This window comes from Lethenteron reissneri, chromosome 26 (genome assembly GCF_015708825.2).
Source record: "Lethenteron reissneri isolate LAM-NWPU_2019-01 chromosome 26, ASM1570882v1, whole genome shotgun sequence".
Classification (NCBI taxonomy): domain Eukaryota; kingdom Metazoa; phylum Chordata; class Hyperoartia; order Petromyzontiformes; family Petromyzontidae; genus Lethenteron; species Lethenteron reissneri.
In genome coordinates, this window is record NC_083804.1 from 18,778,236 (window position 1) to 18,792,760 (window position 14,525).

The 14,525-nt window shown below is 50.7% G+C and overlaps 1 protein-coding gene across 1 annotated transcript in view; it reads right to left on the bottom strand.

The window, feature by feature from the left end:
- Positions 1-9,260: 9,260 nt before the first annotated feature.
- The window catches only part of LOC133347779 (H(+)/Cl(-) exchange transporter 4-like), a 30,290-nt gene continuing 25,025 nt past the window's right edge, over positions 9,261-14,525 (bottom strand). The window contains exons 13-15 of the mRNA XM_061560382.1: positions 14,122-14,254; positions 13,364-13,616; positions 9,261-11,573 (exon numbers count right to left, since the gene is read on the bottom strand). Coding sequence (XP_061416366.1) covers positions 11,483-11,573; positions 13,364-13,616; positions 14,122-14,254 — 477 coding nt within the window. The 3' untranslated portion in view covers positions 9,261-11,482. The remainder of the gene's footprint in view (positions 11,574-13,363; positions 13,617-14,121; positions 14,255-14,525) is intronic.

The following is a 14,525-nucleotide window of genomic DNA, read 5'->3' on the forward strand; positions in this document are numbered from 1 at the left end:
TAGCACCACATCAAGGCTGGCACGGCACAAATGAGAGTAGGTGGACAGCACCATGCCCGGCCGCTTTGTCTCCCTCGTCGCGATGTTAACACACCACACCAGGTACTCGTTTGAGGTCAACGAGGCTCACGACCGGTTCAGATTATTGTCACGGGTGTTGAATGCGAGTTGGAGCTGATTTCAGTGCGCAAACTGCTACACTTCCGCTCCCCACATACATACATACAAAGATCCCCGGTATAGCCTTAACAGACTCTAGGGGCAAGTGCTGTCAGCGAGCACCTATGAAGGCCGGAACGGTACACGAGGTGGGTGGTCAGCACGACGCCCGACCGCCTTTGTCTCCCCAGTAACGATGTTTACACACCGCACCAGTTACTCATTTCAGGCTGAGTCGACCTAGGGGAGGCCCAGGACCGGTTCAGATCATCATCACTGGTGTTGGCCGTGAGCGGTAATCGAACCTGGGTCGCCAGGTTCATAGCGCAGCGCGCTAACCGCTACACTACCGCTCCCCACCACACACATACACACAATGTCTCTCATACACACAATGTCTCACATACACAAAGGGTCAGTGAGGGTTGGGTCAGTTCCGTCAGGGTCCTACAGGAGCTCTTAACGCAGTCCAGCGCACCCGAGCTCCCAGCACACAGCCACTGCTCAGTGCAGCTCGGCCGAAGGCGAATCACCGACTTGCACGAAATCCACTTCAATATTGAACACCACGCAACAATCACAAAACAATCAACCAACTCGCATCTCCCGCCGGAAGTCACCCAATCGCGCAATGGAGACTTCACTCTGGAAACTCCTTCGGGCCTCGTGCCAGCGAAGCTTACAGCCTCAGACCCCCTGAGCTGTGATGTAGGAGCAGCTTACAGCCTCAGTCTCCTGAGCTGTGATGCAGGAGCAACTTACAGCCTCAGTCCCCCTGAACTCTGATTCAGGAGCAACTTACAGCCTCAGTCTCCTGAGCTGTGATGCAGGAGCAACTCACAGCCTCAGTCCCCTGAGCTGTGATGCAGGAGCAACTTACAGCCTCAGTCCCCCTGAACTCTGATTCAGGAGCAACTTACAGCCTCAGTCTCCTGAGCTGTGATGCAGGAGCAACTTACAGCCTCAGTCCCCTGAGCTGTGATGCAGGAGCAACTCACAGCCTCAGTCCCCCTGAACTCTGATTCAGGAGCAACTTACAGCCTCAGTCTCCTGAGCTGTGATGCAGGAGCAACTCACAGCCTCAGTCCCCTGAGCTGTGATGTAGGAGCAGCTTACAGCCTCAGTCCCCTGAGCTGTGATGCAGGAGCAACTCACAGCCTCAGTCTCCTGAGCTGTGATGTAGGAGCAGCTTACAGCCTCAGTCCCCTGAGCTGTGATGCAGGAGCAACTCACAGCCTCAGTCTCCTGAGCTGTGATGTAGGAGCAGCTTACAGCCTCAGTCCCCTGAGCTGTGATGCAGGAGCAACTTACAGCCTCAGTCTCCTGAGCTGTGATGTAGGAGCAGCTTACAGCCTCAGTCCCCTGAGCTGTGATGCAGGAGCAACTCACAGCCTCAGTCCCCTGAGCTGTGATGTAGGAGCAGCTTACAGCCTCAGTCTCCTCTGTGATGCAGGAGCAGCTTACAGCCTCAGTCTCCTGAGCTGTGATGTAGGAGCAACTTACAGCCTCAGTCTCCTCTGTGATGCAGGAGCAGCTTACAGCCTCAGTCTCCTGAGCTGTGATGTAGGAGCAGCTTACAGCCTCAGTCTCCTCTGTGATGCAGGAGCAGCTTACAGCCTCAGTCTCCTGAGCTGTGATGCAGGAGCAACTCACAGCCTCAGTCCCCTGAGCTGTGATGCAGGATCAACTTACAGCCTCAGGACCCCTGAGCTGTGATGCAGGAGCAACTTACAGCCTCAGTCTCCTCTGTGATGCAGGATCAACTTACAGCCTCAGTCTCCTGAGCTGTGATGTAGGAGCAACTTACAGCCTCAGTCTCCTCTGTGATGCAGGAGCAGCTTACAGCCTCAGTCTCCTGAGCTGTGATGTAGGAGCAACTCACAGCCTCAGTCCCCTGAGCTGTGATGCAGGAGCAACTCACAGCCTCAGTCTCCTGAGCTGTGATGCAGGAGCAACTCACAGCCTCAGTCCCCTGAGCTGTGATGTAGGATCAACTTACAGCCTCAGTCTCCTGAGCTGTGATGTAGGAGCAACTCACAGCCTCAGTCCCCTGAGCTGTGATGCAGGATCAACTTACAGCCTCAGTCTCCTGAGCTGTGATGCAGGAGCAACTCACAGCCTCAGTCTCCTGAGCTGTGATGCAGGAGCAACTCACAGCCTCAGTCTCCTGAGCTGTGATGTAGGATCAACTTACAGCCTCAGTCTCCTGAGCTGTGATGCAGGAGCAACTTACAGCCTCAGTCTCCTGAGCTGTGATGTAGGATCAACTTACAGTCTCAGTCCCCTGAGCTGTGATGCAGGAGCAACTCACAGCCTCAGTCTCCTGAGCTGTGATGTAGGATCAACTTACAGCCTCAGTCCCCTGAGCTGTGATGCAGGAGCAACTTACAGCCTCAGTCTCCTGAGCTGTGATGCAGGAGCAACTTACAGCCTCAGTCTCCTGAGCTGTGATGTAGGAGCAACTTACAGCCTCAGTCCCCTGAGCTGTGATGCAGGAGCAACTTACAGCCTCAGTCTCCTGAGCTGTGATGCAGGAGCAACTTACAGCCTCAGTCTCCTGAGCTGTGATGCAGGAGCAACTTACAGCCTCAGTCTCCTGAGCTGTGATGTAGGATCAACTTACAGCCTCAGTCCCCTGAGCTGTGATGCAGGAGCAACTTACAGCCTCGGTCTCCTGAGCTGTGATGTAGGAGCAGCTTACAGCCTCAGTCCCCTGAGCTGTGATGCAGGAGCAGCTTACAGCCTCAGTCTCCTGAGCTGTGATGCAGGAGCAGCTTACAGCCTCAGTCTCCTGAGCTGTGATGCAGGAGCAGCTTACAGCCTCAGTCCCCTGAGCTGTGATGTAGGAGCAACTTACAGTCTCAGTCTCCTGAGCTGTGATGCAGGAGCAGCTTACAGCCTCAGTCCCCTGAGCTGTGATGCAGGAGCAACTTACAGCCTCAGTCCCCTGAGCTGTGATGCAGGAGCAGCTTACAGCCTCAGTCTCCTGAGCTGTGATGTAGGAGCAGCTTACAGCCTCAGTCTCCTGAGCTGTGATGCAGGAGCAGCTTACAGCCTCAGTCCCCTGAGCTGTGATGCAGGAGCAACTTACAGCCTCAGTCTCCTGAGCTGTGATGCAGGAGCAGCTTACAGCCTCAGTCTCCTGAGCTGTGATGCAGGAGCAACTTACAGCCTCAGTCCCCTGAGCTGTGATGTAGGAGCAGCTTACAGCCTCAGTCTTCTGAGCTGTGATGCAGGAGCAGCTTACAGCCTCAGTCTCCTGAGCTGTGATGCAGGAGCAACTTACAGCCTCAGTCTCCTCTGTGATGCAGGAGCAGCTTACAGCCTCAGTCTCCTCTGTGATGTAGGAGCAGCTTACAGCCTCAGTCCCCTGAGCTGTGATGCAGGAGCAACTTACAGCCTCAGTCCCCTGAGCTGTGATGCAGGAGAAACTTACAGCCTCAGTCTCCTGAGCTGTGATGCAGGAGCAGCTTACAGCCTCAGTCCCCTGAGCTGTGATGCAGGAGCAGCTTACAGCCTCAGTCTCCTGAGCTGTGATGCAGGAGCAGCTTACAGCCTCAGTCTCCTGAGCTGTGATGCAGGAGCAACTTACAGCCTCAGTCTCCTGAGCTGTGATGTAGGAGCAGCTTACAGCCTCAGTCTCCTGAGCTGTGATGCAGGAGCAGCTTACAGCCTCAGTCTCCTGAGCTGTGATGCAGGAGCAGCTTACAGCCTCAGTCTCCTGAGCTGTGATGCAGGAGCAGCTTACAGCCTCAGTCTCCTGAGCTGTGATGTAGGAGCAGCTTACAGCCTCAGTCTCCTGAGCTGTGATGTAGGAGCAGCTTACAGCCTCAGTCTCCTGAGCTGTGATGCAGGAGCAGCTTACAGCCTCAGTCTCCTGAGCTGTGATGTAGGAGCAGCTTACAGCCTCAGTCTCCTGAGCTGTGATGTAGGAGCAGCTTACAGCCTCAGTCTCCTGAGCTGTGATGCAGGAGCAGCTTACAGCCTCAGTCCCCTGAGCTGTGATGTAGGAGCAGCTTACAGTCTCAGTCTCCTGAGCTGTGATGTAGGAGCAACTTACAGCCTCAGTCTCCTGAGCTGTGATGCAGGAGCAACTTACAGCCTCAGTCTCCTGAGCTGTGATGCAGGAGCAGCTTACAGCCTCAGTCCCCTGAGCTGTGATGCAGGAGCAACTTACAGCCTCAGTCCCCTGAGCTGTGATGTAGGAGCAACTTACAGCCTCGGTCCCCTGAGCTGTGATGCAGGAGCAACTTACAGCCTCAGTCTCCTGAGCTGTGATGCAGGAGCAGCTTACAGACTCAGTCCCCTGAGCTGTGATGCAGGAGCAACTTACAGCCTCAGTCCCCTGAGCTGTGATGTAGGAGCAACTTACAGCCTCAGTCCCCTGAGCTGTGATGCAGGAGCAACTTACAGCCTCAGTCTCCTGAGCTGTGATGCAGGAGCAGCTTACAGCCTCAGTCTCCTGAGCTGTGATGCAGGAGCAGCTTACAGCCTCAGTCCCCTGAGCTGTGATGCAGGAGCAGTTTACAGCCTCAGTCCCCTGAGTTGTGATGCAGGAGCAACTTACAGCCTCAGTCTCCTGAGCTGTGATGCAGGAGCAGCTTACAGCCTCAGTCCCCTGAGCTGTGATGCAGGAGCAGCTTACAGCCTCAGTCTCCTGAGCTGTGATGCAGGAGCAACTTACAGCCTCAGTCCCCTGAGCTGTGATGCAGGAGCAGCTTACAGCCTCAGTCCCCTGAGCTGTGATGTAGGAGCAGCTTACAGCCTCAGTCCCCTGAGCTGTGATGTAGGAGCAACTTACAGTCTCAGTCTCCTGAGCTGTGATGCAGGAGCAGCTTACAGCCTCAGTCCCCTGAGCTGTGATGCAGGAGCAACTTACAGCCTCAGTCCCCTGAGCTGTGATGCAGGAGCAGCTTACAGCCTCAGTCTCCTGAGCTGTGATGTAGGAGCAGCTTACAGCCTCAGTCTCCTGAGCTGTGATGCAGGAGCAGCTTACAGCCTCAGTCCCCTGAGCTGTGATGCAGGAGCAACTTACAGCCTCAGTCTCCTGAGCTGTGATGCAGGAGCAGCTTACAGCCTCAGTCTCCTGAGCTGTGATGCAGGAGCAACTTACAGCCTCAGTCCCCTGAGCTGTGATGTAGGAGCAGCTTACAGCCTCAGTCTCCTGAGCTGTGATGCAGGAGCAGCTTACAGCCTCAGTCTCCTGAGCTGTGATGCAGGAGCAACTTACAGCCTCAGTCTCCTCTGTGATGCAGGAGCAGCTTACAGCCTCAGTCTCCTCTGTGATGTAGGAGCAGCTTACAGCCTCAGTCCCCTGAGCTGTGATGCAGGAGCAACTTACAGCCTCAGTCCCCTGAGCTGTGATGCAGGAGAAACTTACAGCCTCAGTCTCCTGAGCTGTGATGCAGGAGCAGCTTACAGCCTCAGTCCCCTGAGCTGTGATGCAGGAGCAGCTTACAGCCTCAGTCTCCTGAGCTGTGATGCAGGAGCAGCTTACAGCCTCAGTCTCCTGAGCTGTGATGCAGGAGCAACTTACAGCCTCAGTCTCCTGAGCTGTGATGTAGGAGCAGCTTACAGCCTCAGTCTCCTGAGCTGTGATGCAGGAGCAGCTTACAGCCTCAGTCTCCTGAGCTGTGATGCAGGAGCAGCTTACAGCCTCAGTCTCCTGAGCTGTGATGCAGGAGCAGCTTACAGCCTCAGTCTCCTGAGCTGTGATGTAGGAGCAGCTTACAGCCTCAGTCTCCTGAGCTGTGATGTAGGAGCAGCTTACAGCCTCAGTCTCCTGAGCTGTGATGTAGGAGCAGCTTACAGCCTCAGTCTCCTGAGCTGTGATGCAGGAGCAGCTTACAGCCTCAGTCTCCTGAGCTGTGATGTAGGAGCAGCTTACAGCCTCAGTCTCCTGAGCTGTGATGTAGGAGCAGCTTACAGCCTCAGTCTCCTGAGCTGTGATGCAGGAGCAGCTTACAGCCTCAGTCCCCTGAGCTGTGATGTAGGAGCAGCTTACAGTCTCAGTCTCCTGAGCTGTGATGTAGGAGCAACTTACAGCCTCAGTCTCCTGAGCTGTGATGCAGGAGCAACTTACAGCCTCAGTCTCCTGAGCTGTGATGCAGGAGCAGCTTACAGCCTCAGTCCCCTGAGCTGTGATGCAGGAGCAACTTACAGCCTCAGTCCCCTGAGCTGTGATGTAGGAGCAACTTACAGCCTCGGTCCCCTGAGCTGTGATGCAGGAGCAACTTACAGCCTCAGTCTCCTGAGCTGTGATGCAGGAGCAGCTTACAGACTCAGTCCCCTGAGCTGTGATGCAGGAGCAACTTACAGCCTCAGTCCCCTGAGCTGTGATGTAGGAGCAACTTACAGCCTCAGTCCCCTGAGCTGTGATGCAGGAGCAACTTACAGCCTCAGTCTCCTGAGCTGTGATGCAGGAGCAGCTTACAGCCTCAGTCTCCTGAGCTGTGATGCAGGAGCAGCTTACAGCCTCAGTCCCCTGAGCTGTGATGCAGGAGCAGTTTACAGCCTCAGTCCCCTGAGTTGTGATGCAGGAGCAACTTACAGCCTCAGTCTCCTGAGCTGTGATGCAGGAGCAGCTTACAGCCTCAGTCCCCTGAGCTGTGATGCAGGAGCAGCTTACAGCCTCAGTCTCCTGAGCTGTGATGCAGGAGCAACTTACAGCCTCAGTCCCCTGAGCTGTGATGCAGGAGCAGCTTACAGCCTCAGTCCCCTGAGCTGTGATGTAGGAGCAGCTTACAGCCTCAGTCTCCTGAGCTGTGATGTAGGAGCAGCTTACAGCCTCAGTCTCCTGAGCTGTGATGCAGGAGCAGCTTACAGCCTCAGTCCCCTGAGCTGTGATGTAGGAGCAGCTTACAGCCTCAGACCCTGCAGTGAAGAGACGACTGTCACAACTTGCAGCAGGGTGAACGCCTGGGAGACTCGCAGTCCCTGTACTCGGCGGTACTGTGGAAGTCAAACACCCACAGTCACCGGTTGCAGAAATGTGGAAACCTGGGAAGTTAATCAACAACGAACTCTCTCCCTCCTTGAATGCAATAAGGGGCCGTCCATAAATGACGTCACGCGATATTTGAGGAGTTTTGACACCCCCCCCCCCCCTTCGTCACACGGCGTCACAAAAGTCAGACCCCTCCTCAAATATGACGTCACAAAGCTCTGCCCCCCCCCCCCCCCAAAATAAAACATGCTTCAAATCGCTTTAAACTATTGTCATTGTAGTGCGTATTTAATGTGGCGCTGCACTCTGATGTTGTACAAGTAAACATTTATTAAAATTATATTTAATTAAGTAGAACGTGTTGTCTATATTTATTTAAAGTTGCGCATTTTGATGTGACGTCACATTTCTCACCCCCCCCCCCCCGTCACACATCGTCACAAATGTCTGACCCCCCCCCCCCCCCCCAGGTGCTTGATGTCATTTATGGACGGCCCCATACGGCGAAGGCAGGGAACGACCACCAATCCAGATGACCGGGAGTGACCTAAATACCACTCTGCCTGTAACCACTGAAAGTTGTTGATACACTTACCGTATCAATCCTCTACCTGTAACCCCGTAAACCTGTTGATACGCTTCTTGTGTCAACCAATCTACCTGCAAACTGAACTCCAGGACTCTCTCTCTCTGCTTTAAGGACTCCGATACAACCTGTGAATAACGTTTCTCCTTTGACTGTCTCTACCTCAAACCTGAAATATGAAATATGTTCACACACAATGAGCCATGAATGTCGCTTTAAAATTAACATCCTCAGAATTACTTTACCAAGGCGCACCTGTTGAAATTTGACAAACACCCTCACCAGTTCACCAATTTACCTGGAATATCACAAATGTTAAATCTGCCCTGAACTCGCAATTAACATTTGCAAGCGTATTTCGTGGATATGGCCTCGACTAATGGCTCGTGTGCACATTTGTTTTGTAACCTGCTCCCGTGTCCGTGTCTCTGTCTCCCCAAAAAATATATGAAAGCATCATTGCCCCGGGCTCAGGTAGCCACGAGATTCCACGTGGCATCAAGCCGCCAACTGCGGTGCGCGCCTCTCTCTCTCTCGAGCTTCCCAAGCGCACCGCGTCGCCCCGAGGCACCAGCAGCAGCACGCAAGGAGGGTGGACGATGAGGCCCCTGCCTCATGTTCCACCCTCGTGTAACTGTCAATTTGAGGGCGACCACAACTGGGTCGCCCACATGGCCGTGCCATGCTGCCAGCCGCGCCCGTCTCTCTCTCTCCCTCCTCCTCCTCGGGGCTCCTCACATCTCCTGCCAGTCTCCCCGACCCTCCGACGACCAACCTCCACACAACACAGGAGGAAGGCGGGGGAGGAGCGTCTCGCAAGGGCTGCTACAGTCAGATTTAGACATTTTTGGTGGAATAACGGCCGGTTTCGCATTAAAATCAGACTCACTCCGAATTTTGCGATTCATGTGCGGCCAACCATCCTCCACAGTTCGCCTGGAAGGTTCTCAAACTCCGGATCACGCTGCGCTAATCCTCAACAAGAGGGCACATCAGCCAGCCATTCACCGAACACGTAGATTATCGTCCAACTATTCAAATACAAAGATCCCCTTTCGAGACTTTAACAAACTGTTGGGGCAAGGACTGTAAACAGCAACTATCAAGGCCGGCACGGCATACGACGGGGGTGGGTTGCCAACACCATGCCCGGCCGCCTTTGTATCCCCAGTGCTAACGTTTACAAACCACACCATTTACTCATTTAACGCTGAGGCTATCTAGGCCACTGATGTTAGCGAATGGCTGGGCATTTAACTCTGGCCGCTGCGTTTGCAGTTCAACGCGCTAAAAAAACTACACCGTGACTCCCCAAACAATGACAAACTCGTACACACATGCACATATTCTATGGTTCTTTCGGTAAAGTCATGTAGATAAAAGAAAAATAATAACAATAAAATAATACAAATGAATGTGTTGCGATCGAAACGTCGTGATATTTTTTATTCACTTCATTTTTATTATTTTAATGTTATTATTTGTTCTATCTACGTGACTTTACCGAAAGAACCATAGAATATGAATTCCTGCAGTCACGAAAGTTGAGTCAACACATGCACATATGAGTCATTTCAATTTGGGTTGTGTTTTTATTGTTTAACTTAATAGCACATTAACGTGTTAAATTCGAATACAGTATTAGTTCGCATATTTCTAGTTTCTGTTGAAGTACGGTTTTTTCAGCACGGCAGAAAAAAGGAGACAGTGATTTTGAGCCTTCCGCCCGCATGCCCCTAAAAAAAACGACACCCATAATCCCAGCGCTCAATCCTACGGACTCGGCTGAACTGGCTCAGCATTCTATGTCCATTATGAACCTTTAGAGGTACAAACCCAAGCCCCCAAATACTTGAACCCAGTCTAGGAAGTTCTGGCTCAGTGGTATACATAGCCATTGTGAACCTTCGTAGAGACACACTAAGCCCAGAGGGGCTTGGAGATTCCTTCTTGGTGCTCTATGGCCACCATGAACCTCGCAAAACAGCAGCCCCCAAGGCTGGAGTTCAAGTCTTAATAGCCTCATAGCACTCTGCCTTTACAGGAAAGGTGGACACAATTGTCTACATAAACATTTAACAGCAAATCATCTTCTGATGTCCAATGCTAACCGGTGTATTTCACTTAATCAGGTAAGAATACACGAGCCAGGTGTTTCATTTGCTCTGTTTAAACTAAGACCTGTGAAGAAGATTAAATTAAGGGCAATTATAGCTTAATTTCTCAGACAAATTAAGGTATGTTCAGATGTTTGGAGTCTGACATCAAACGCAGGTGACACACAATGCCCAACTTGTGCAAATGACATCAATGGGCGTTTAACATCCACCCGAGCAGATGACACACTTTGGTTGACCACGGGAAGTGACAGCGCACAAGCGTAGGAATTACCAGGCGGACAGCATTGGGTATCAAAGCTTCACATGTGGAAAATGTCTCTGTTAGTTAATAATTCCTACCAATAATTTTAACGCAAGAAACACAAACGAGTTGTGTACAACTCATTGACAAGAAGCCTCCGTGGGTCACTGATAACTTAAGGATCCTGAAGGCCGTGAGCATCTTATTGACAAGAAGCCCCGAAGTGGCAAGCGTGTAAGCGTGAGCGTGCATGATAATTAGTTTGCACGTACAGTTAGAGGACTTGTATTTATGTTGTGAAATGCTAGTGAAGCACATCTTATCTGCCCACGTGGCACTGTGCTTACAACACTTGGTTCATGATTGGAAAGTGAAGAGTTTAATTCATAATTGGCTTCTCGACTCAATCCATCATCCCTCTGGTATCATTAAAGCGTCTTCCACAGTGGTCATGCTGTGGACAAACTGGCACCCGTCATGAGAATGTGGAATTTCCACCACTGGCTCAGAGCCAGTGGAAGTTGAGCATTTCTCATCGCTCGTTTAAGTTGGACATGAAAGCATTAGTTAGGGCTAGTTTAGTCAGTACTTGTCAAATGCTGGATAGATGATTTTTTGGAACAGTTGATTATTGACTTCTGGAAACGTTTTTTCTGAATACAAATCTTTATTTAGACTTGAGGAATCTGATGAGCTATCACCAGTCACCTCCACCTTGGACTGGACATGAGGAAATATGTCTGCATTGTCGTTTCCCAGCAAAACATGCCTTTTCATTCAGGAGCCACCTGGGAAGGTGACAGCACTAAACTTTTTTTTATTTTACCAGATAAGGCCAACTGAGCTATATAACCCTTTTTCAGAAGTGACCTAGCGACAAATGATGGCTCAACAAAGTGGCTTGTCATTTGGAAATTTATAGCAGCCAAATACTCCAAATACATGTTTCGAAACGTAGAGGGAAAAACTGGAGGACCCGGAGAAAATTTCTCGTGATCACGGAAACATTCAACTCCAAATATACAGCAGGCATCAGGGTCCGGATCAAACGCACGACCTCCTGCATACCAGGCAAATGAATTTAGCATCTCGTCACCACGGTACACCATCACAAAACTGCTTCAGTCGAAGTCATACCAACAGACCACTTTACCCAACACGAGACTCTTTCGTTCTCTTCAAAATGTGGATTTTTCTGAACGTCGACCAATAATTGTCTTCATTAATTGATTTCCTCAAAGCTGGGTGAGGTCAAATGAGTTTTTACATTGTGCAGTCACTGGGGACCGAGTTGAAACCAACAACTCGCTGCACTTGAGAACCAAATTTAATCTAGAGTGGGCGAGTTCCCATGACCTTGGTGATGCTACTGGATTACTGGCTTGGGGATGTGGCCATCATGAGCCTCCTTGAGTTATTCAGTTTCTTGGCTAGTTGAACATTATAGATTTTGGATCTTCATTGGCCAACTGAGCCATGTGTCTGAGGACATCCTTCTTTGTGATGATTCCGAGCAGCCGTCTGGAGGGGAGACACCAGAGAAATAAGGGAAATGTAAAGGGGAGAAATTAGGAAGGACGAAACAGAGGTAGAACATTACCACACAAACTAATGTTCACACGCAATATGATACAGAACCTACCCTGTGCTGAGACTGATAGGTCTACAAACCCAAAGATTTCCCGTATAGCGTTTAATCGACTGTTGGGGCAAGTGCTGTTAACAAGTACTTATGAAGGCCAGGATGGCACACAAGTTGGTGGGCCAGTGCCACATCCGGTGGCATTGTCTCCTCAGTACTGATGTTTACACACCACACCAGGTACTCGTTTAAGGCTGAGCCGACCTAGAGGAAGCTCAGGATTTGTTCAAATATTCACCATTGTCATTGGTTGCGAGCGGGAACATAACTCGAGTCGCCAGGTTCATAGTGCAGTGTGCTAACGACTACAACACTACTGCTCCCCATTTACAAACACACACGCACATAAAGACAAATTTAAAATATCTGCTATATCGCCAAATCGAATGTTGGAACACCCATGCAAGTGTTCAGACCCCCTCCTCTACGACAGTAAAGGATATGAGATGGGAGGGGGGAGCATGTGAGCAGACTAGGCGCTTTGGTCAGCAGTTCAGAGGAAGTGATCAGGGGAGAGGTTGAAACCATGGAGTGTCCAGCAAAGGACTGTGTGTAGAGCAGATTCGAGGGCACCTAGGGGTCAGCGCGTGACCGGAGACAGGGCTACGGCCTTGCTCAGCGGTTTGAGAGGAAACACCGCATTACATGTATGGCCGGTGATAGGGGAGAGATCTGAGGAGTCAGAGACACGCAGGAAATGGTGAAGCAGAATCGTGGATAATTATAAATTGCAGAGATTATAGAGAACAGCGGACAGTGATGATTAAAAAGTGGGACATGCTGGAAGCAACGGACAGAGGAAATTAAAAGGTGCCTTTGGATCAGCTGTGGATAAGAGAGGAAGATAAAAGACCATCGCGAATTAAGGTCGGGCCTGCAGTCCGAAGAATCGTCACTTAGCGTCCGAGGCAGCAGTCACACAGGGCAGGAATCCCGCAAAAACATATTGAGTACTCGTACGTTCAACAGTGCAAATGGTCTGTGTGGCTTTGTCCATATCAGTCGTAGCTTAGTCTTGGCTAGTCCAGTGCATTAAATCTCTGTATTTAGACTGTTGATTCTTATTAGTTTAATTGTTTATTTTGTTACCAGTGTAAATAAAGCTGTTCCGTATTATATTCATCTCGTCTGTGCCGGTTATTACACAAGTACCTAACGAAAAAAGAACAGCACACAAAGCCGTGGTGTGGCCAGCACGATGCCCGGGCCCCACCTTTGTCTGCCCCGGTGCTATTATTTGCACAGCTCCAAAGGTACTCGATTAAATTTGAGTCAACAACGATGAGGCCCAGGATAGGTGATTATATCATATCGCTACTGATGTAATCCAGGACCAGGAATCAAATTCAAGAATTTGGATTCATAGTGCAATGAACAAACCTTCGACAACTGGTCACGAACAGCATTTTGCAGGTTTTAGCCGTGTAACACAGACTATCAGTCCGGGCAATGCTGAAATACTAAATAATTTACACCTAGGAATAAAAAAAATATTTTACACTGCAGCTGAATCCATTTGAAACTAATACATACAAATGGGTTTCTATTAATTTTGGTTAATATTGGTCATCTGCTTAAAGCACAGACCAGATAACATGTGTGCCAAATTTCAGACTTTACGCCCACTCTGCATTGCTAACGTGTATGTGAATGTTGTGTCCCAGCGCACCCGTTGCGCGTGACGAGACACTGGCGCAGGCCGAGCTTGCGGAACATGTCCACGACGGTATCCATAGGCGTCCGGTCGGACACAGCGAGGGGGGCATCATCCACAATGGAGCGCAGCTTGAGAGGTCGCGCTGCGTGTAGAGGGCAGCTCAGAGGCTCGGAGGTCACAGAGGCTCGGGCGGTGTCCGCCCGCGGAGGCCCGAGGAGCACGAGTGACGAATCATCGAGGCCCTCGGCCCGCTCGCTCGCGTTCTCTGCGGCAGGGGAGAGATGAATGCGCGGACACTTACGGAGAGACTACCAGTGACACGCTCTGTCGTCACAACAGGGAAGGGATTTCTGGTAGATAATGATCATATACCATATTGGCCTTTGTCATCATTATTGTAATCATCATTCATCACCAGTGTCATCAAATATCATCATCATCATCATCACCACCACCACCACCAATAAAATCATAATCGTAAATGCCATGAACATAATTACTGTCACCATCATCACCATCATCATCGCCGTCATATTCATCATAATAAGTGCAAGGACAAACAAAATTCAATTGACATTTCCCTATACAGTAAAACCTCTCGAAGCTTGATTTATGTGGGAGATGTTCAGCAGCATCATCATCCACGATCAACCCCTGGCAACGTTGGCCCAGTTGTTTAACACAGCCATTATGAGCCTACGGAGCCACCCCACTCCTCGGAGTGAGTCTGTGTGTTTTTTTGGAGGACGGAGCAGCAATGGCGGCGTCACCGAGAGCCAGGGTGAGGTCTCTGCGGAGCGCGAAGCCGATGAGGCGGTGAGACTCGCGCGACGCCACCACCGGGAAGCCGTTACACGTGGAATCATGGACAAGCTGTCGCACCTCGCCCACCGTCATATCCTCCTGAAGACATGGGGACACGCGGGGATACACACAAAGTCACACACAAAGTCACACACAAAGTCACGCACGGATACACAGAAACACACGGAGATCCCAATTGGATATGTCGAACACACGCAAAAATGCAGATGCAATAGTTTCATGTTTGACCACCCTAACATGTGGTTTCCTGTAGCAGTTGCCCTTGACAGTAGCACTGGCTGCATGTGGTTGTCTGTGGAAGCAACCAGTGAATGCATATAGATGTACATTACAGAATTCAGTGATATTG